This window comes from Neodiprion fabricii, chromosome 5 (assembly GCF_021155785.1).
Source record: "Neodiprion fabricii isolate iyNeoFabr1 chromosome 5, iyNeoFabr1.1, whole genome shotgun sequence".
NCBI lineage: Eukaryota > Metazoa > Arthropoda > Insecta > Hymenoptera > Diprionidae > Neodiprion > Neodiprion fabricii.
In genome coordinates, this window is record NC_060243.1 from 8,137,821 (window position 1) to 8,154,567 (window position 16,747).

At 35.0% G+C, this 16,747-nt stretch overlaps 4 protein-coding genes and 1 long non-coding RNA gene across 9 annotated transcripts; 2 read left to right on the plus strand and 3 right to left on the minus strand.

Moving 5' to 3' along the window:
• Window positions 1-1,044: 1,044 nt before the first annotated feature.
• LOC124183576 (28S ribosomal protein S33, mitochondrial) lies at window positions 1,045-2,008 on the minus strand. The gene is made up of 2 exons (XM_046572224.1): window positions 1,855-2,008; window positions 1,045-1,601 (listed from the first exon to the last, which is right to left on the minus strand). The coding sequence occupies exon 2, from the start codon at window positions 1,578-1,580 to the stop codon at window positions 1,245-1,247; it is 336 nt and encodes a 111-aa protein (XP_046428180.1). The 5' UTR covers window positions 1,581-1,601; window positions 1,855-2,008; the 3' UTR covers window positions 1,045-1,244.
• A 42-nt stretch (window positions 2,009-2,050) lies between these two features.
• LOC124183577 lies at window positions 2,051-3,866 on the plus strand. The gene is made up of 2 exons (XR_006871007.1): window positions 2,051-2,530; window positions 3,176-3,866. It is a non-coding gene; the product is annotated as an uncharacterized LOC124183577 (long non-coding RNA).
• On the minus strand, window positions 3,848-8,123 carry LOC124183572 (N-sulphoglucosamine sulphohydrolase). The gene is made up of 10 exons (XM_046572214.1): window positions 7,964-8,123; window positions 6,775-6,904; window positions 6,475-6,611; window positions 6,201-6,351; window positions 5,875-6,113; window positions 5,680-5,799; window positions 5,378-5,581; window positions 5,063-5,232; window positions 4,666-4,812; window positions 3,848-4,408 (listed from the first exon to the last, which is right to left on the minus strand). Exons 1-10 carry the CDS (start codon window positions 8,121-8,123, stop codon window positions 4,259-4,261), a joined length of 1,608 nt encoding a protein of 535 aa, XP_046428170.1. The 3' UTR covers window positions 3,848-4,258.
• On the plus strand, window positions 7,709-11,367 carry LOC124183574 (phosphomannomutase). Of its 5 annotated transcripts, none has more exons than XM_046572219.1 (5): window positions 7,709-7,817; window positions 8,818-8,904; window positions 9,538-9,732; window positions 9,846-10,113; window positions 10,794-11,367. In XM_046572219.1, the coding sequence occupies exons 2-5, from the start codon at window positions 8,842-8,844 to the stop codon at window positions 11,057-11,059; spliced, it is 792 nt and encodes a 263-aa protein (XP_046428175.1). In that variant the 5' UTR covers window positions 7,709-7,817; window positions 8,818-8,841; the 3' UTR covers window positions 11,060-11,367. The 5 variants fall into 5 exon arrangements, with proteins under 5 accessions (XP_046428175.1, XP_046428174.1, XP_046428172.1 ...); XM_046572218.1 differs by lacking the exon at window positions 7,709-7,817 and adding an exon at window positions 8,157-8,298; XM_046572216.1 differs by lacking the exon at window positions 7,709-7,817 and adding an exon at window positions 8,288-8,425.
• LOC124183573 (methylglutaconyl-CoA hydratase, mitochondrial) lies at window positions 10,829-16,412 on the minus strand. The gene is made up of 3 exons (XM_046572215.1): window positions 16,046-16,412; window positions 14,977-15,961; window positions 10,829-13,291 (listed from the first exon to the last, which is right to left on the minus strand). Exons 2-3 carry the CDS (start codon window positions 15,723-15,725, stop codon window positions 13,132-13,134), a joined length of 909 nt encoding a protein of 302 aa, XP_046428171.1. The 5' UTR covers window positions 15,726-15,961; window positions 16,046-16,412; the 3' UTR covers window positions 10,829-13,131.
• Window positions 16,413-16,747: the final 335 nt, after the last annotated feature.

The window sequence follows — 16,747 nt, forward strand, 5'->3', positions numbered from 1 at the left end:
GACTAGATGATTACTATAAGACATGTTTCATATTTGGATGGCAAAGCTATGTCGCTCCATCGACAAAAGTTTTAGCAAAGCCGATCCAGTACAGTCACGTGCTTCTTAATTCTTGGGAAGTATGTATGTACATGCTCAAGGGGAATACCAGCTATAACAATGTCTTCTGCGCCATTGTGGACGCAGAAGATGGAATCAAAGCATGTGCAGGAAATCCTGGATCCCCAGTTGTCTGCGAAGATCAATATGAGCAGATGACTTTATTAGGAATTGCCTCTTGGTCCAATTTCTCATTGGACTGCACTGGGATCCCTACTTATCTAGGACTTAGTGTATTCAGGTAAAATGAGAGTACCATAAATTTGACACAGTGTAGTGTGCCATGGAAAACATTTTCACATTCCAGATCATGGATCAATGATTTAATATTAAACGATAAAGTAATGGAGGAACGAAATAGTGATGGTAAACCCAAAAAAAATACCTGTAGACATGATCAACATCCGGGGAGTATGACGGCTGGCACTAACATTTGGAATTATTCAAACTTGTCGAGGTTTAGATTGAACATCGATCAGAAACCCATTGATAGACTTTGGAAGCCACTATGGACAGAAATCGTCGAAAAAGAGATTCATGAACAAGGTTCCAGTTTGTCAAAAATTCCAGTTATTCCTCCCAGACTAGAAAACGCAGTATATACCAACTATAGCAGACTTAACTCAAAGTATGGAATACCCTTTGATATCCTGAGACGAAGGGACGAAGATAATTTTAAGCAGTACCAAGAAGTTGGCCAAAGTAGAGAAACTGCCGATAGAATGGTGGATACTGTGGCTGAATTTCCAGCAGTGCAAATCAAGTCTAGTCATTCAGGAGATAAAAATATTGAAAAAAATCATGACAAAGAGATACGAAAATCCACAACAATAAGCACAGACGATGAATTGTATGATTTAGACTTTATGATGCCATTAGATGAAGATTACTTGTTCGGGCGATCGCATACGTTGCATTTCCAATCAAGATGGTTTTGTACAACACTTTATCTTGTGGCTGTAGTCTATTTTATTTTTTGATTATTTAACAATGTTTTACCGGTGAAAATAATTATGTATCCACGGCATCAAAATGTTGACAACATCTTACCATTATCTTTTTCCACAGACAGTTTATAAAAACTTTATGCTACTATTAGATTTCAAAATATTTCCAGACCATACAAGTAGAGTAATTATCCACTCTTACAATGTTATTTTCTTGCTCTCTCCCTTCTCAGGCTTGCCTTTGCCACGTAGAACTCTCAAACGTTTCATCTCATCTTTAAAGTCCTCGTGTTCATCTCTGAATAGACCATACTCGCGAAGTCTCATCATTAATTTTCCAATTTCGGGATGCCTTGGATACCAATCGACGACCTCTTGCCGTTTATTCATAGGCTTTGCACTGAACAACTTAACGACCTTCATTGACGGTGCATTTGTAGTTCGGACCACTTCTCCAAATATTTTGTTGCTCAGACGATTCATGCGATTTGCATAATTTGTTGTAACTTTAGCAAGATCGACGTAACGGCTCATTCTCAGTACCTCTATTATGTCCTAACGAATTTGAAAAGTTTTTAAAGTCATTGTCCATACATTGCGTATCAATCGAAAAGATACACGATCAATCTAGATGTCAATAGTTCTATACGATTTACTTTCTTTTTCATCCATTTTCTTAACGTTAATTGAATTTAATACGGTAAGAGATTGTAACTAATGTATTTTCTGAATAGAAACTTGAATTAAAACTTATTGTTGACATTTAATTAAAGCATATTTTTTGTAACTATGAGGGTAAAATACTTACGGTTTGGTCTCAATACTTCTACCTCTTGCTGAATACTACAGCAATAATTAGACAGAGCGAATCGCGAATCTGCGGGAACCAGTTCTCCGTTTTTTGATAGGTTATGTCTTCGAACGGGCTGACTACTGACTTCATTGAACGGGTTAGGTTAGCTTGGCTTAGGTTAGGTTTGCTTAGTTTAAGTTAGGCTAGGATATAATCTGTCAAAACGTTGCAAGTGGGACGCAACTTACGAATAAAAGTCGGGCGTGATCGAGTACTAAAATAATTACGCTTACTTTGCGCATTCAAATAAAGAATGTATAAACGGTAGTTGGGAGTGATTACCGAATAGCTTTAAAGTAAACTGCTCGAACCGTTGTTGAAAATATTACGACAGTATTTGAAATATTGTTATTCTATGCGTTTTCGTGGCACGCGTGATACATATGTCAAAGAAAAGGAAAATAATAACGCATGTGTACATATTGTCCAAGCATCATGAGTTCTGGTGCGAAACAATTGAAAATTTTTGAAACGCTGTAATTATGTGATGTTGGGATTACGTAGGACGAGAAAAATGCATTCGATCGTACTGGTCGGTAGCATTATTTTTTTTCTCGTACTCATGATCCAGGTTAAACAGATCTACGATAATAATCAGAAGCACTATAGATTCATGGAATACAAACAATACGTTAGTACCAAAAATCTTTTACATTATCTGCCTTGTTATTAAACATCTTTTTTAATGCCTTCTCACTTTTTATTTTACTTCGCTCATTGCCACATGAAACATCATATTTTCATCTCACCATCGGTACAAGCTTAATTTTGCTACGTACCATATTGGTCTGAATATAATTGGAGTTTTTTGTTAGCCAATTTTCCTCTTGAAATCCTCTTAATAAGGGATTTTTGCTGAGGAAATTTGCTATAATGACGAAAAAACTTTGTTGTCAACCAATTGTTGTAGAATTTAACCAACAAAATCACAAATCTCCCAAATTCAAAATTACAATTTTTCAAATAGCATCGGTCAGAAGTCTAAACAAATTAAAATTGAGATATTTATACAACAGACTGAAGTTTTAATGATGCAATGTATGTAAAATATACAAAATTTATAAACAAACACCCCTGTGATAACAGATCATTTTTCCCTAAAATTTGACTTATATTCAGCATATAAAAAAAATCCTTGAAACAAATTCGTAAATTTCCGGGTCAACTTACATTCAGACCAACACTTTATTGAGCGTACTTCCATATTGCATGCAATACTATAAAAGCAATAATCATAAAAAGACTCATACCATAACATGTGGATTCGCAATTTTAGATTAAAGAAATTGCTGCAGAAATGAATGTGGTTGAGAGGTCAGCCAATAAGTCATCTGCTTATGTTCGACAACTCAACGAAGCTCTTCTCAAACATCGGGAAAGAGAGGTCAGGAATATTTCTTTACCTCAGTTGACTACAATCTTATAATCTTTAGGAAATTCTAAATATTAATAAATAACTTAATGTGAAAATTAGAAAACAGTAAAAGTCCATCGTATGTAGAGAAAACAGAGAAATTTGACGTTTTGATAAATTAAAGTCTTTGTTGGTCTCCCATTTTACTTGCCGCAGCTAGGATTCCATTGAAATCGTCTTTTCAATGATAACGAATGATGATTCTATAGAAAACTGGACGATTAAGATTACAATAAAATAAGACATCAGATGATTCCATTAGCACATACATGACAGAAATAAGAGCTGCTAAGCGTATTAATGATAAATTTAAAATAATTTTAACTTGTATTTGTAATTGTCCACGTACCTTTATAATGTCAATGAAAAAATTACATTTCTTTTTTAAACTTGGTTGTTGTCTGTGTAATATTATATAAGTTTGATCTTTTCTTTATACTTTGATAGTCTTGAACATAGATGTTATTGTTACTCTTGATAAAAAGCAAAGCTTACTTTGCTTGTAGCATGTGTCGTTTTTTAGAGAGCATTTTCCTCAATTAGATATAGTGTTTAAAAAAAACTGTTATCATTCCTCGATGATTGTAACATATATACTTGTTGCAAAGCTTAGATAATATTTAGGTAATAATTAAGTTCATATTATACATACACGTTGCGTGTATTACGTCACAATCACATATCGAATGAATTGTTGTAGTGGAAATAATATAAAATGGTTCGACAATAACGTTAATGAGTATAGTTATTGTTTCCTAAGAATTACGAATCCCAGTGTTAAACCAAAGTATGGGCAAGATAATTAACTTACAATTGTTAAATCGATCACAGTATATCCTAAATTAACGCAATGTTTAATTGTTATTAAAAAAGATTTCAGAAAAATATGTGAAAATTATATAGCTTGTTATGTTATACTTATCTTTGTATGAGACTCTTGATAAATCATTGGTTGAAGTTATCCAGTGGCATGCATTGCGGATTATTTTTGTAAGCACCTGCATCTTCGAGAACTCCACTTGGAGCACATAACCAGGGGTCATGGGTGGCTTGTTGCCAGTTGAACAATCTGGTTTGTAACTTTGTAACTATGTACTGAAATAATAAAAGGAATTATTGTTAACCCTACATTTAGAGACAATAATACAGAAAAAAAAATTTTGTTGAGACCTGTACCACTTACACATTAGAAAATTGATATTTTAAAGTTATTTTCCACAAAGTTAAAAAGTAAATTTAATCGTTTCCATGATATTAAATGTGTCGAAAATTATAGCAACTGTTAACATAGTTGTATCTGCAAATGCTCTGTACTTCACTGAAAATAACGAGTATTCATGTTAAATATGTACCTTCATGGATGGTTTGAATGCAATATTAGTGAGTTCCTCAGGGTCATATTTCAGGTCATATAACTCCCACTCTGGTCTGTTATAGTATGATTTCAAAGACTTATACCAAGGTACCGGTTGCTTATTACGCGTTCTGTTCAGAAGATCCTGAAAAATTAAATACTCGTTTATGTACCACTAATTTCAATCAACTTTAGGAGGTAAATATTGATATTACTGCAAACAAACAGGTAAAACAATAATTATTAAATGACATGTTAAAGAGGCGTAAGCCAGAGGTAAATTTCAAAATGAAAAACTATATGATTATATAGTTCAGACATGACATTCAAAATATAATTCTGAGAAAGTTAGAATAGAGAATTCAGATTTTTACTTTGCTGAAAAATTTAATTACCTGAAACGATGGCGATATATAAAAATCTTGATCAATTGGGAATGGCATCTTGTAATTAAGATTATGGATAAGCTTATGTCGCTTTGTTCTGATTGCTCGCATTGGATAGTACATGGTGATTTCGTGATGCGTATGACTTGCAAAGACAGCTGTATCATTTTCGAGAGGCTCTAGAAAAACCACAATTTCATCATGTCACAATGTTTCACGATAAACAGCTTGTGCTATTATATAAAAAAATACATATTGAGCCCCAGCTTAAAGTTATTCAAATTTTTCTTACACAATTAGCGATGATCTTTTTTAATGATTTACCTTGACTGAGTAGAGGAAGAAGAGATTTTCCGGTGCGTGAGATTCGAGGTGATACATTGTTGTCGTCAAATTGTGTTGTGTCAGAAATATTGAACCAGTCTAGTACAGTTGGTACGATATCAAGTAGTGAGGTCATGCTGTAAGTTACTTGATTTCTACGTTGCTTGTGATATGGGGATGATATCATCATCGGCTCTGCCATGCCTGTACCATTAAAATGATGCAAAATTCATAATTGCCTAAATCCGATACGCATTTGTTGGGGTATCGGCAGGTTTGCGTTGCAGCGTTAACAAATTTACCTGGATCGTACAGATTGGTCCGGCCACTAGGAAAGGGAATACCATTATCAGAGGTATAAATAACAAGTGTGTCATCTTTAAAACCAGCATCCTCAAGCTCCTTCAGTACCAGTCCCACTCCTATCAAATAATATTCAGTATTGAACTTCAAGAAGTATAATGATTTAATATTACAACGGAATTGCTAAGGGACACCTTGATCAAGTCTTGAAATTGTTGTATACTGTGCAGCTAAGTCACGACGAGCAGCTTCGGTATCTTGGACGAAGTAAGGTAACTGAACTTGTTTCCACTGGTAGTAAATAGGATTCCAATCAGGAATAGTGCCCATTCCCTGTTCACCGTTTCCAAATTTTTCACAAAAATTGCCATACTCAGGGTGCGTGTGGCCACAGCGATGGGGATCATGAAAAGCAACGTAGAGGAAGAAGGGTCTGTGAAAATTATTACAATATTTGACATGTGACAGAAATTAATCTGTCGATTATTTCATACCTAAAGATAATCATTAAGGTCCTCACTTGGTTTTATTAACAGACAGAAATTCTCGAACAAGGAGCTTGATTTTAGTTATGTTCCTTCCAACTTGAAGAATTGAATGGTTCTCTTCCGTGTGTGAAAAATCGAACGGATAAACGTTGCTGGGTCCGACGTGCTTCTTGCCGATAATTCCTAGTGTTACGAAAATTATTATCTCACAACACAATAATAATTTAACCTTGATTTAAAAATGATGTGTAAAATTTTCGTGAACCTTTGATTCAAAGTTATGAAAACTACCAGCAAATCCTTTACCTGTTTTAATGTTATTTTGACTCAAGATTTTAGGTAGGCTCTTTACATCGTCAAAGGAATTGAAATGATGTACACCTTGGTGAAGCCCATACATCCCATTTGTATGGCTTGGAAGTCCGGTGAGGAGTGCGGCACGGCTTCAATAATTGAAAAACACACATTGATTTGAATGTATGAAAGAATTTTAACTGCGAATAATGTAATTAATGTTACTCTGCATTGATTTAACTAGGGATTTAACTAAGGATTGCACCTAGTTAAGAATTGGAAAAGATGTCAATGTGTAAAAGAGATCTGTACCTTGGTGAACAACTGCTTACTGACGTGTAAGCATTGTTGAAAATCAATCCATTCTTCGCCAGAATATCCAGATTGGGAGATTGACAAACTTTGTTTCTGTACGATCGCATTTCAAAACCTCCATCGTCAGCTGGAAAAAATATAAATACATGCGTTGAATTATTGATGAACTAGCGTATTCAGTGACCAGAGTGAGATACAGAAAATTATGCCATAATTTATCTGCATATAAGAAATAATTTCACATACGACTTTAATCGAAAAAAACATTGTGTCAAAAAAAATGTATGGTTCAGTAATATCTAGTTTACCTCAAGAAATAGTTTTTCGTTATTACAAATATGCCACCAAATTTACCAAATAAAAGTATTATAATAAATAAGCTCCCTAGTAGTTTTGCCTCAACGAAAATACAATTAGATTTAATCTACTGATTAATTAATTGAATACAGCCGGAATAAATTAACGTGATAAACACAATTCTGTCGATTTTAATATTGTAAACATGTTTTTGTAATGAGTTTGGATCACGTTTGAAAGCTTAAACTTTGAACTTTCGTTTGACATATTTAGTCCTTCTAACAGTCAATGCACACATAGATTGTTTACAATTTTTTAATATGGATTCAACCAAGGATTTTGTAACTTAATACTCAATAATTACTATAAATAATACGGCACAAAATAGAAAATCTCGCGTTAGAAAATATTGAAATTATTATAAATCTATTTTAATATTGTTTTCTAATTTGAGATCAAAAATTGAGTCGCTGTAAAAAACAAAAGAAATTGCCGCCGAAAGATAAGTTCGAAAGACGAAACAAGCGGTTTGACGTAACAGAAAGCGTAGCATCTGATTGGTTTGCCACATAACAAATCAGCCGATAAAAAGCGTTCTTTTTTTTAACAACGTATAATCCATATACGCCTAAAATCGTAAAAATTTGATTGTTGCACCCATTGATTGAGTTTGGAACAATTTATCGACGGAAGAATTTAAAGACGGTTACACTTGGGCAAATTTGGTGACCAGTTCTCGACGGGTAAGTAGGCTTGAGGCCATAAGAAGCGATGTTAGAGATCCGCTAGCTTCTTTATCGATCGAACTAGGTTAACATGCTATTCCATAAATCACAAAAAACAGTTAACTGTACAGTACATACAATCTAAGTAAAAGTCGGTCATTCACCTAAAAGCAACAGCACATTCCGGGGTGATCTAGGGGGTGTTGGATTCGCATCTGCGTATGCAAGCTCAGGTAAAATCAGGGAAGCCAGAAGTGAAGCAGCAGCAACGATGAGAATCTTCCCGCGTGGCATCTTCATGCAGAGAGAAACCTCTTCCTGCATGTATACCTATATCGCCTTTACCCACGTGTTAACGCGTGACGTTAACTGCGGAACTGCAGGTTCGTGGCACTCCGATACCAAGAAATAGAACGGGACGCGAGATACGAATTTGTGGGATAGCCGTTCGGCACAAAAAGAGACGAGACGAGTGCCTACGTGGTAACAAGACGTTGGTGTACGTATGTAAACTCTTTCCGACTGATCAAACGCAAACTGTATTTACGTACTGGATCCGAGCACCGGTTTGACAATTATAACACAGCGTGAGTTTTCACGCTCGTTGCGGTCGACGACACCTCAAGGTACGCCTGACACGTATTGATAACTAGTCTACTACGGATCCGGTGGTCATACTTGACACGCCGGCTGAGCAACGCCTCGCCTCCCTTTTCTCCACATTATCTTTTTACTCTTGTTTAGTGAAAGGCATTCTAGAAACACCGCAAGATTCGAGCAGAGGGTATTTCGATGTTCTCAAACTCTATATTAATTCGTTCTTTCAATCGGCAGGTTTTTTTCAATTTGAATTCAGATTTATGGTTATTGTTATTTTCGAAAAATTTATTTGACCTGTTCAAGTTATCATTTGTACGAGAAATTGCAGTAAAAACTTATCACATCAAACTATGCGAGCCTCGCAAAGTTCATTATCTTTACATTACTACATATATTAATTGTTTTATTCAACTTTCAGAATTTTATCCACCGTTTTTACACTATGGCTAATAAAAAGATCATCTGTTTGTTCGACGTTGATGGAACACTGACTACTCCGCGTCAGGTATGGGTACTTTCCATTATTGCCGTACTTAGCAAACATGCTGAACATCTAGGGAATTCCAGTTACATTGTGAAAAATAATATTAATCTAATATTCAGATGACTGCAAATAGAAAGCTGATGCTTTTTTTCAACGACAAAAAGTACTTGAGTCTTGAAACGGCATTCAGAACAAATGCTTTTTCTTCAGAAATACTAAAATCAAAGTACTTAAAAGGTCGAATTCAAAATTCTATTTCTGATGGTTTTTCTTCAATGATTTCATCATCTTTGTTTGGTCGCATAAAAAATAGAGAATCATTTATTTTCTACTGAAGTAATGAAATTGAAATATCATTAGTCAAGGTGCTACCTAATATTAAATAACGAAAATTTATATTAATTTTTTTTCCATCTATATTAGCACGTAAATTCAACAATTGAATCGTTTTGGAAAATGCATATGTGTCTTGCAATTTCAACATTTTATCAACACTGATGATCGATGTTCCCCTTCTATCGCCGATTGTGGAATTGATAAAAAAAGCGGTTCAAGAGCCACCATTACAAATAATCTATAAGCCAAATTTTTTTCTCGTTTCTTTGTTTGAGTTGCCCTCTTTGTAATGCTTGAATGCCAAACCGTTTTTTCCAGGTTGTTAAACCAGAAATGGAAAAGTTTTTGCTGCAAACAGTGAGAAAAGAATTTGATATTGCCCTTGTTGGTGGTTCTGATTTGGTGAAGATTTTAGAGCAGATGGGAGGAAGCGACGTTGTGAATAATTTCAAATATGTGTTTGCTGAGAATGGGCTGATTGCCTACCGTGATGGAAAGCAGATTGCTACCGAGGTAAATGAAAGAGAATTGAAAGTTGACAAACAAGATACTTTCAATCAATTACTTCTAATGTTTTTTACTTACAATTTGGATTAACAGTTATTTCTTTATCTCTTTCTTTTCAGACAATCTTAGATGCGCTTGGAGAAGATCAGTTACAGGAGTTATTAAATTTCTGTCTACGATATATTGCAGACCTCAAAATACCGGTCAAACGTGGTACTTTCATAGAGTTTCGGTCTGGCTTGATAAATGTCTCGCCTATAGGGCGGAACTGCAGCAGAGATGAGCGCAACGCGTTCAATGAATATGACAAAGAAAATCTAATTCGACCAAAATTTGTTCAGGCCTTAAAAAAAGAGTTTGCTCACCTGCCACTCACCTTTAGTATAGGTACTTATCCTTATTTTTGACATATTTTTCTTTTTTGTGTCGACATTCACAACTTCTTACGTATTTAAGGAAGTTGAAGAGTCAAGATTCAATACTTTTTGCTCATTTTATTACGAGATAGTCACACATTCGAGATTTATCAAATTCACATATTCCTAAGCTGAACACATTTCCCTTCAAATACAGGAAAAGATATACTAAAATTATGAACCACATCCTACATATTGACTCTTCATTTCAAATCACTTTAACATGATTAAAAATGTAATTGGTTTGTTCGATTCCACTCTATGATGGCTTATTTTGTTGAGAACAGATTACTCTCTATAAACTCGCTATGACAATTTTCTTTCATCGTACTGGTATTGGTGCATATTGAATTTTTCAAGACTGCACTGATATTGATTTTGATTGAAAAACAGGAATACTAAATTTACTAACCTGGAAAAAATCTGTATCATTTTTCTAACAAAGTAATCATGGAGTGAAATCGAATAAATTTATTAGATATTTAACTATTATAGAGATTTCAAACCGAAAATTGATATATAAGCTTTTGTTTACGATTTTAGTATTTCTTTTCTTTTTTTATTCTTACAATTTTTAGGGTAATCGTTCTAACTTTCGAATATAAAAATATGATAAATGTGATGAAAAATATGAAAAATTTTTTCTTGTAGGTGGCCAGATATCTATAGATATTTTTCCAAATGGGTGGGATAAGACTTACTGTTTGAAGTACATTGAGGGATATGAGGAGATTCATTTCTTCGGTGACAAAACTGAAGCGGGTGGCAACGACCATGAAATTTATGAGAGTGATCTTACAATTGGTCATCGAGTCACTAGTCCTGAGGATACCATCAGGCAGGTCAAGATGTTGATGGCTCTTGTGAAGGAAAAACAGTCCAAGGGTCAGCTTCCTGTTCCAATGCAATGTCTTTAACGAGTTTCAATCTAAGTGTGGTTTCAAATTCCTAGTGGAAATTGATTGTAACGATATTTCAATATTTCAAGGGTGTAATCGTAATGTTTGAAAATATGTAGGTATGTAAATACAACGTGTTGTAATTTAATCATTTTAAAATAGATTTAATGATGTATAACTTTGTTCTGATTCAAATTGACTCCATTACGCAGTTATGAAGTTTGTAAAATATTTATATGTATAATGTACAGAAACTATAAATGAGCTCACGGGTAGAAAATAAAAGATTTGAATGTACTTGATAAAAGATTGCAGTACTTGACGAATATTCTGTTGTTGAAACATACCCTTAGTTGTTCCTTCTAGGTGTTTTGTCTTACAATGTAGTGACACGAACGAAAGCATCCATAATGTGCAAATCCTAGAAATAGAAAAACTCGTTAGTAACAGTCAAAATGAATATGTGCCTCAAGCAAGTAATTGAAGTTTCATAGTTATTCTAACCAATACGTATGAATACTATTGAGTAAGGAAGTGCAGCTCTTCTGGATGTATTGTTACTGTGGTGAATTACACATATACATTGTATTGTTCGCAAGTATTGTAATAAAAATCGCAATCGCCAAAACAAGTTTGCTCATCATTTTCAATTAATTAATTTATTATCATTATTGAACAGTGTCATTATAGGTATACGTATATTACGTGTAAAAATATGTACAATAAAATATTTAATTCCTTAGAAAGAATATATGTATATATTATATATATATACATATATATAGTATAGTATACACATATATATACTATACCTTATGACTTCACTCATCTGCAGTGTCTGATAATAAAAACTTCTCTTCTAGAGATGGTGTACAATATGTTATAAAAATACACAAATTTAACATGCTCCAACAATAGCGGTTTTGATATGATAGATAATCCTAAGAACGTATCAAAAAATGCCCCTGTCCCTCATTCCGTTATGCTTATTAAGTTTTGAAACATATAAGCTCCAAACATGACAAGCTAAATTACTTATTATTTAATGAATTATACTTTCTTTGCTCACGTTAAAGTCCTGTTGTCATTGCTCCTACACTGCAAAGAGACATGATAATATAGCAGTGTAAATATTTGCGTTAAGTTGATAATGTACTGGACAATAGTGACGAATGGTTTATTTTGAACTGTAATTGCATTGGATTTGTATCAAATGTTATCTTACGTAGTGTTTTTCTTGCCTGTAAAAAAGTATTACAAAAGAGAACTGTTATTATCGCTACATTGAATCATGCTGATAATCGGTTGCATATCACATGCGGACAGATAAACTTCAACTTTTAGATACAAAACAAGAGTCAAATGCAACAATTTTCATTCTTTAACAGGGAAATTTTAAGGTGAGCAAAGATTACAATGAAAGACGAAAAGAACAAAAAAACTTTATAAAATTTAAGATTATATAGAGAGATATAAGAGATCTCTAAAACTTAGAAACATATTGCGATTAATTCTGTGAATTCTAAGATTTAAATTAAAATAATTATAGGTATATATACTTTTTCAATTTTTCTGTTTAACATCGTATAAAATATTTCAAGTTATACTTGATATTTATAACAATATATAATAAAATATAATCAACTTTGATGGCTGCTGTACTGATTATTATCCAGCCGTTAAATATGCAATTGGAAGACTCAATAACTTTCTTTTTTTAACTTGCTCAAGCAAATACGCACTTATAAACATGAAAAAATCACTGGTAACTGATTACCGTAGCCCATATTTGGATTAGTCATTTATCTTTCCAATTAAGTTAGCACAAATGCCTGGTACGAGTTCGTATCACTGACAGATTACTTCTGATAACAGGAGTGATTATTCCCTGTTTCGTGACTTCATTTTCATGCTTTCAATGGCCCGCTAGTGCTAGGGTTGTAGAACTGAATTTTTGTAAATGAAAAACTGCTATTTTTCGTAATATGATTATTGTAACGAGGACGAGTAAGCAAGACTACTGATAAAAACTCACGTTATCAGCACAGAGCGTATCTCAGCTTAGTAAAAGTGTAAAACAATAATCAGAATCAGATGCCTTTGTAGACTGGAACACGCTTCGCCTTAAATGCAGCAAGCCCTTCTAAACGATCTTCCGTTTCCAAAAGCTGCGTGTAGCACTTCTTCTCTATCTCGAATCCGTCTTCCAGTGGAACTTCAACACCTTGACTTATTGCTACTTTGGCTAACCTAGAATCAAACAGAATAGATATGAATCAGTTCATTGAATATAATGATATTTACTTCGATACTACCAAAGCCCACGAAACTCTCCTATTCTGATTGCTTTTGGTTTTGATAAGATAAGTTTTGCACGATTGCGTGATCTGGAGAAATAATATGGCAGAATTGTGGCAAGAGATATGAACGAAGAGATAAGTACACAGGCTAAAAATTTTACTCTGCTTTCCCTCACGTGAGCAAAAGTCTTAAAGCCAATATTACGGAAATCTGAGGCCAAAATTACATGACAAGACGAAAGATAAGCAATGTTTGTGCAGTTTAAATCTTCTACAATAATTCCTGACCAATCAAGCGCTGGTTTGGATTAGCAACTTTCCCTTTTACTTTTTTTTTGTCCCAGTCGTTGTCGAATACATTGAATATACATAAAACTTGTACAGTCATGCTTATAAGAATGTGTGATTGACGTTCTGAACCAATAAACAATATCTTTGATTGATTAAACAAATGATATGATTCTGAATTTGAAAATGTAGGTCGCTGTGACAGAGTTACAGATAATAAATCCTAAATTTTCCATTGCATCGAAATTGTGTGTGATGTCAAATGTACAGTATATTAAATGGGCAGCAGCTGTGTATATATTGATTACATAACGTTATCTCCATGTTGATTTGCCCTTGAGTAACCTTTTACAAATGTATACACACATGTAAAAGATGGGTTTATGCAATATTTGAGCCCACAGATATTTGATCAAGCAATACATGTACTTTCGTATTTGTCAGTTAGTTGCCGTTTGTAGAAAAAAAGTAAGTCTCCAGTTACTCTAAAACATAAATAATTCTTTTGAAAAGTGAATAGTTGTATATGATTGTGGCACAAATAGTATTAGCATATAACTCAACAGATAATGAATATATTTATTACTAGTGTGTAAAAATTGACAAGAAAGATAAGACAAAACTACATTTTCAAAGTGTAATAGGAGATACAGAGTAACTGAATATCACTGACTTCCGTTGTTGCGTGCACTTTTTTAAGCTCAGAGCAGCAGTCTTTAAAGAAAAGACACGCGGGTGCTGCTTGCTTCAAGAGGCAAAGGTCAAACATTTACATGCAAGTACTAACGTAAGTGTGGAGCGTGAACAGGCCAGTGATGAGCTCGGCAAGTAAATGAACGCAGTTAGAGACAAGTTTGCATGAATATTGTCATGAATCAGCGTTTAATGTGCGATGGAAACATTTTAATAGATAGAAATGAAAGTATAATGCTTAGCGGCAAATCTTATGTACAAAATGATTTGTCGTCTGCTTGCTTTGTGCTTGTGATTATTATTATCTTGCAGTAAAGCAGTGAAAATGTAAAAGCAGTGCATGATATAAGAAAGAAAACTTCTTTTTAATTGACTATCATAATGCAGTCATAAGATAGCATAAGAAAATCCAGTGAATAATTGTAAACGAAAAGATTTAAACGATAGAGAAAATATAAAGAAAAATTGAAAAAACTTCACAACGGAAGTGAAATTCCAGAACATTTATAGTATTATTACACTGAGTAACATAAATTAAAGGATATCTTTGGTGTTTAAGTATTTTTAGAACTGCTAAGAATTTAGTATTCGATGCATGAATTTTAATGATCCAAGCATGAATGGACAGTCTGAAAACTAATCATTAGTTCTCACCTAACGCCGATTGGTCCGTTAGGCAGAATTTCCCTGGCGATAGAAAGAGCAGCCTGATAAGCAGCATCTCCATCCATATTCTGGGGTACGACATGGTTCACAATCCCAATCTGATGTGCCTCTTCTCCGTCAAGAATTTTCCCAGTGAAAATGAGCTCCTTTGCTACGGCAGGGCCGACTATCCTAGGGAGTCTCTGTGTTCCCCCAGCACCAGGAATAATGGCCAATTTTGTCTCTACAAGACCCATTTTTGCCTCGTTAGCTGCTGTTCTAATATCACATGCTAACGCCAGCTCCAGGCCTCCGCCAAGGGCAACGCCATCGATTGCAGATATCACAGGAGTCGGCAGGGACTCGACGGTATTCATGAGCTTACGCAGCGAAGTCACGAAGTCCGTCACCTCTTGGGGTTGCATCTGAGCTCTTTCCCTTAGGTCTGCACCAGCGCAAAACACCTTCGGTACCATGCTCCGTATTATCACCGTCCTGACGTTGCTGTCCTCTCTAATAGTAGCCAACGAATCGTAGAATTGGGTGACTAGATTCTTTCCAAACGCATTCCTGTTCTCTGGACGATTTAATCCAAGGACAGCAATACCGGTGTCTTTGCCATCGAGGTACTTGATCAATATTTCCCTTGAGTCCTCCTTCGGATTCAACTGCATTTTTGTTGACAATTTTCGCACCGCAATTACGGCAAAATTGTAGAACGACGGCGCAGCTTTCAGTGTCGATACCAACGCGACCATGATTCTCGATGGTATGTTTATGGAAGAGTTGAAAAAATGACGTCGTAACCCAGGTGTCGACGTGTTTCGAAACTCTATTATAATATCGCTCCTCGTGCGTAGCGACCAACAACAGCAGACTTGTTATCAAGCTGGAGTCGCGGGAGCAACTGACGAGACGCGAGGCAGGGCACCGACTAAGAAATTTCTTAGTTCCCTTTTTTTTTGTCACTGTATATTATTTATTACAATGCACGCTGCAGACACAGAGAGGAAAAGTCGCTGATTACAACTTGAATATCAAACAGAGAAGTAAGTAAAAGTTATACTTTAATACGTACACGGAATTCCACCGGGTGATGTAGTTTTCTCCTGATCATCAAATCCTCGTTGCAGACATAATGTCGTCGGTTATTATATCATATACTGCCAGCAACGGTGCGTAGATCTTAATTGTGTATCTCCAAATTATCCTAAGTCGTAAAGTCGTACCTTTGGCTATTGGAAAGTTTTTTTCCCCCCCAAGTGACACGTGCCTGCAGGTTTCACTCGTTCTAAAATTCTAAACTCCCACTTCAAATTGTCGAATGTGCGCAGAGGCAGGTATGACACACATGCGTATTCGTATGTATGAATGTAATGTACGGTTCGCCGATCGTCACTGTTTACTCGCGCGGTTACCGATTCAACGGACAGAGGCGCTGCCAACTTCAGACCTTCGCTCCCCTCGCGCGGCGTGATGACTAGAATGAATTTCAAATATCACGGTCACCGTTCCCCCGCTTATGCATGAGGATGATGTTAATAACGTTACTGTAGCGATGCATGTTTAGAAAAAATGCGAGGAAAAATCGTTACTTCGCACCTTTAGAAATGTCTGAAACTTAGTAAACCTCATATTTTGCAGCGCCGACTCGTTGAAATTCATTCGAAAATTGCGCAGTATTGATTTTTTTCCCGATGTATCGTTATGCTAACGTTACTAAGTTCAGCCTCATGGTTTTGCTGCCTTCTATACTTTTTCAGAATTTATCGGTATCAAC

Excerpts from the sequence above, each read along its gene's own strand:
- LOC124183576 (XM_046572224.1), bottom strand. The coding sequence starts at position 1,580 with ATGAGCCGTTACGTCGATCTTGCTAAAGTTACAACAAATTATGCAAAT.
- LOC124183572 (XM_046572214.1), bottom strand. The coding sequence starts at position 8,123 with ATGCAGGAAGAGGTTTCTCTCTGCATGAAGATGCCACGCGGGAAGATT. Across the intron at positions 6,905-7,963 it reads GAATGTGCTGTTGCTTTTAG|CTGACGATGGAGGTTTTGAA; the intron begins GTGAATGACCGA and ends TATTTTTTCCAG. Across the intron at positions 4,813-5,062 it reads ATATATCGCCATCGTTTCAG|GATCTTCTGAACAGAACGCG; the intron begins GTAATTAAATTT and ends TTAATTTTTCAG.
- LOC124183574 (XM_046572219.1), top strand. The coding sequence starts at position 8,842 with ATGGCTAATAAAAAGATCATCTGTTTGTTCGACGTTGATGGAACACTG. Across the intron at positions 9,733-9,845 it reads GAAAGCAGATTGCTACCGAG|ACAATCTTAGATGCGCTTGG; the intron begins GTAAATGAAAGA and ends CTTTCTTTTCAG. Across the intron at positions 10,114-10,793 it reads GCCACTCACCTTTAGTATAG|GTGGCCAGATATCTATAGAT; the intron begins GTACTTATCCTT and ends TTTTTCTTGTAG.
- LOC124183573 (XM_046572215.1), bottom strand. The coding sequence starts at position 15,725 with ATGGTCGCGTTGGTATCGACACTGAAAGCTGCGCCGTCGTTCTACAAT. Across the intron at positions 13,292-14,976 it reads AACGGACCAATCGGCGTTAG|GTTAGCCAAAGTAGCAATAA; the intron begins GTGAGAACTAAT and ends GTTTGATTCTAG.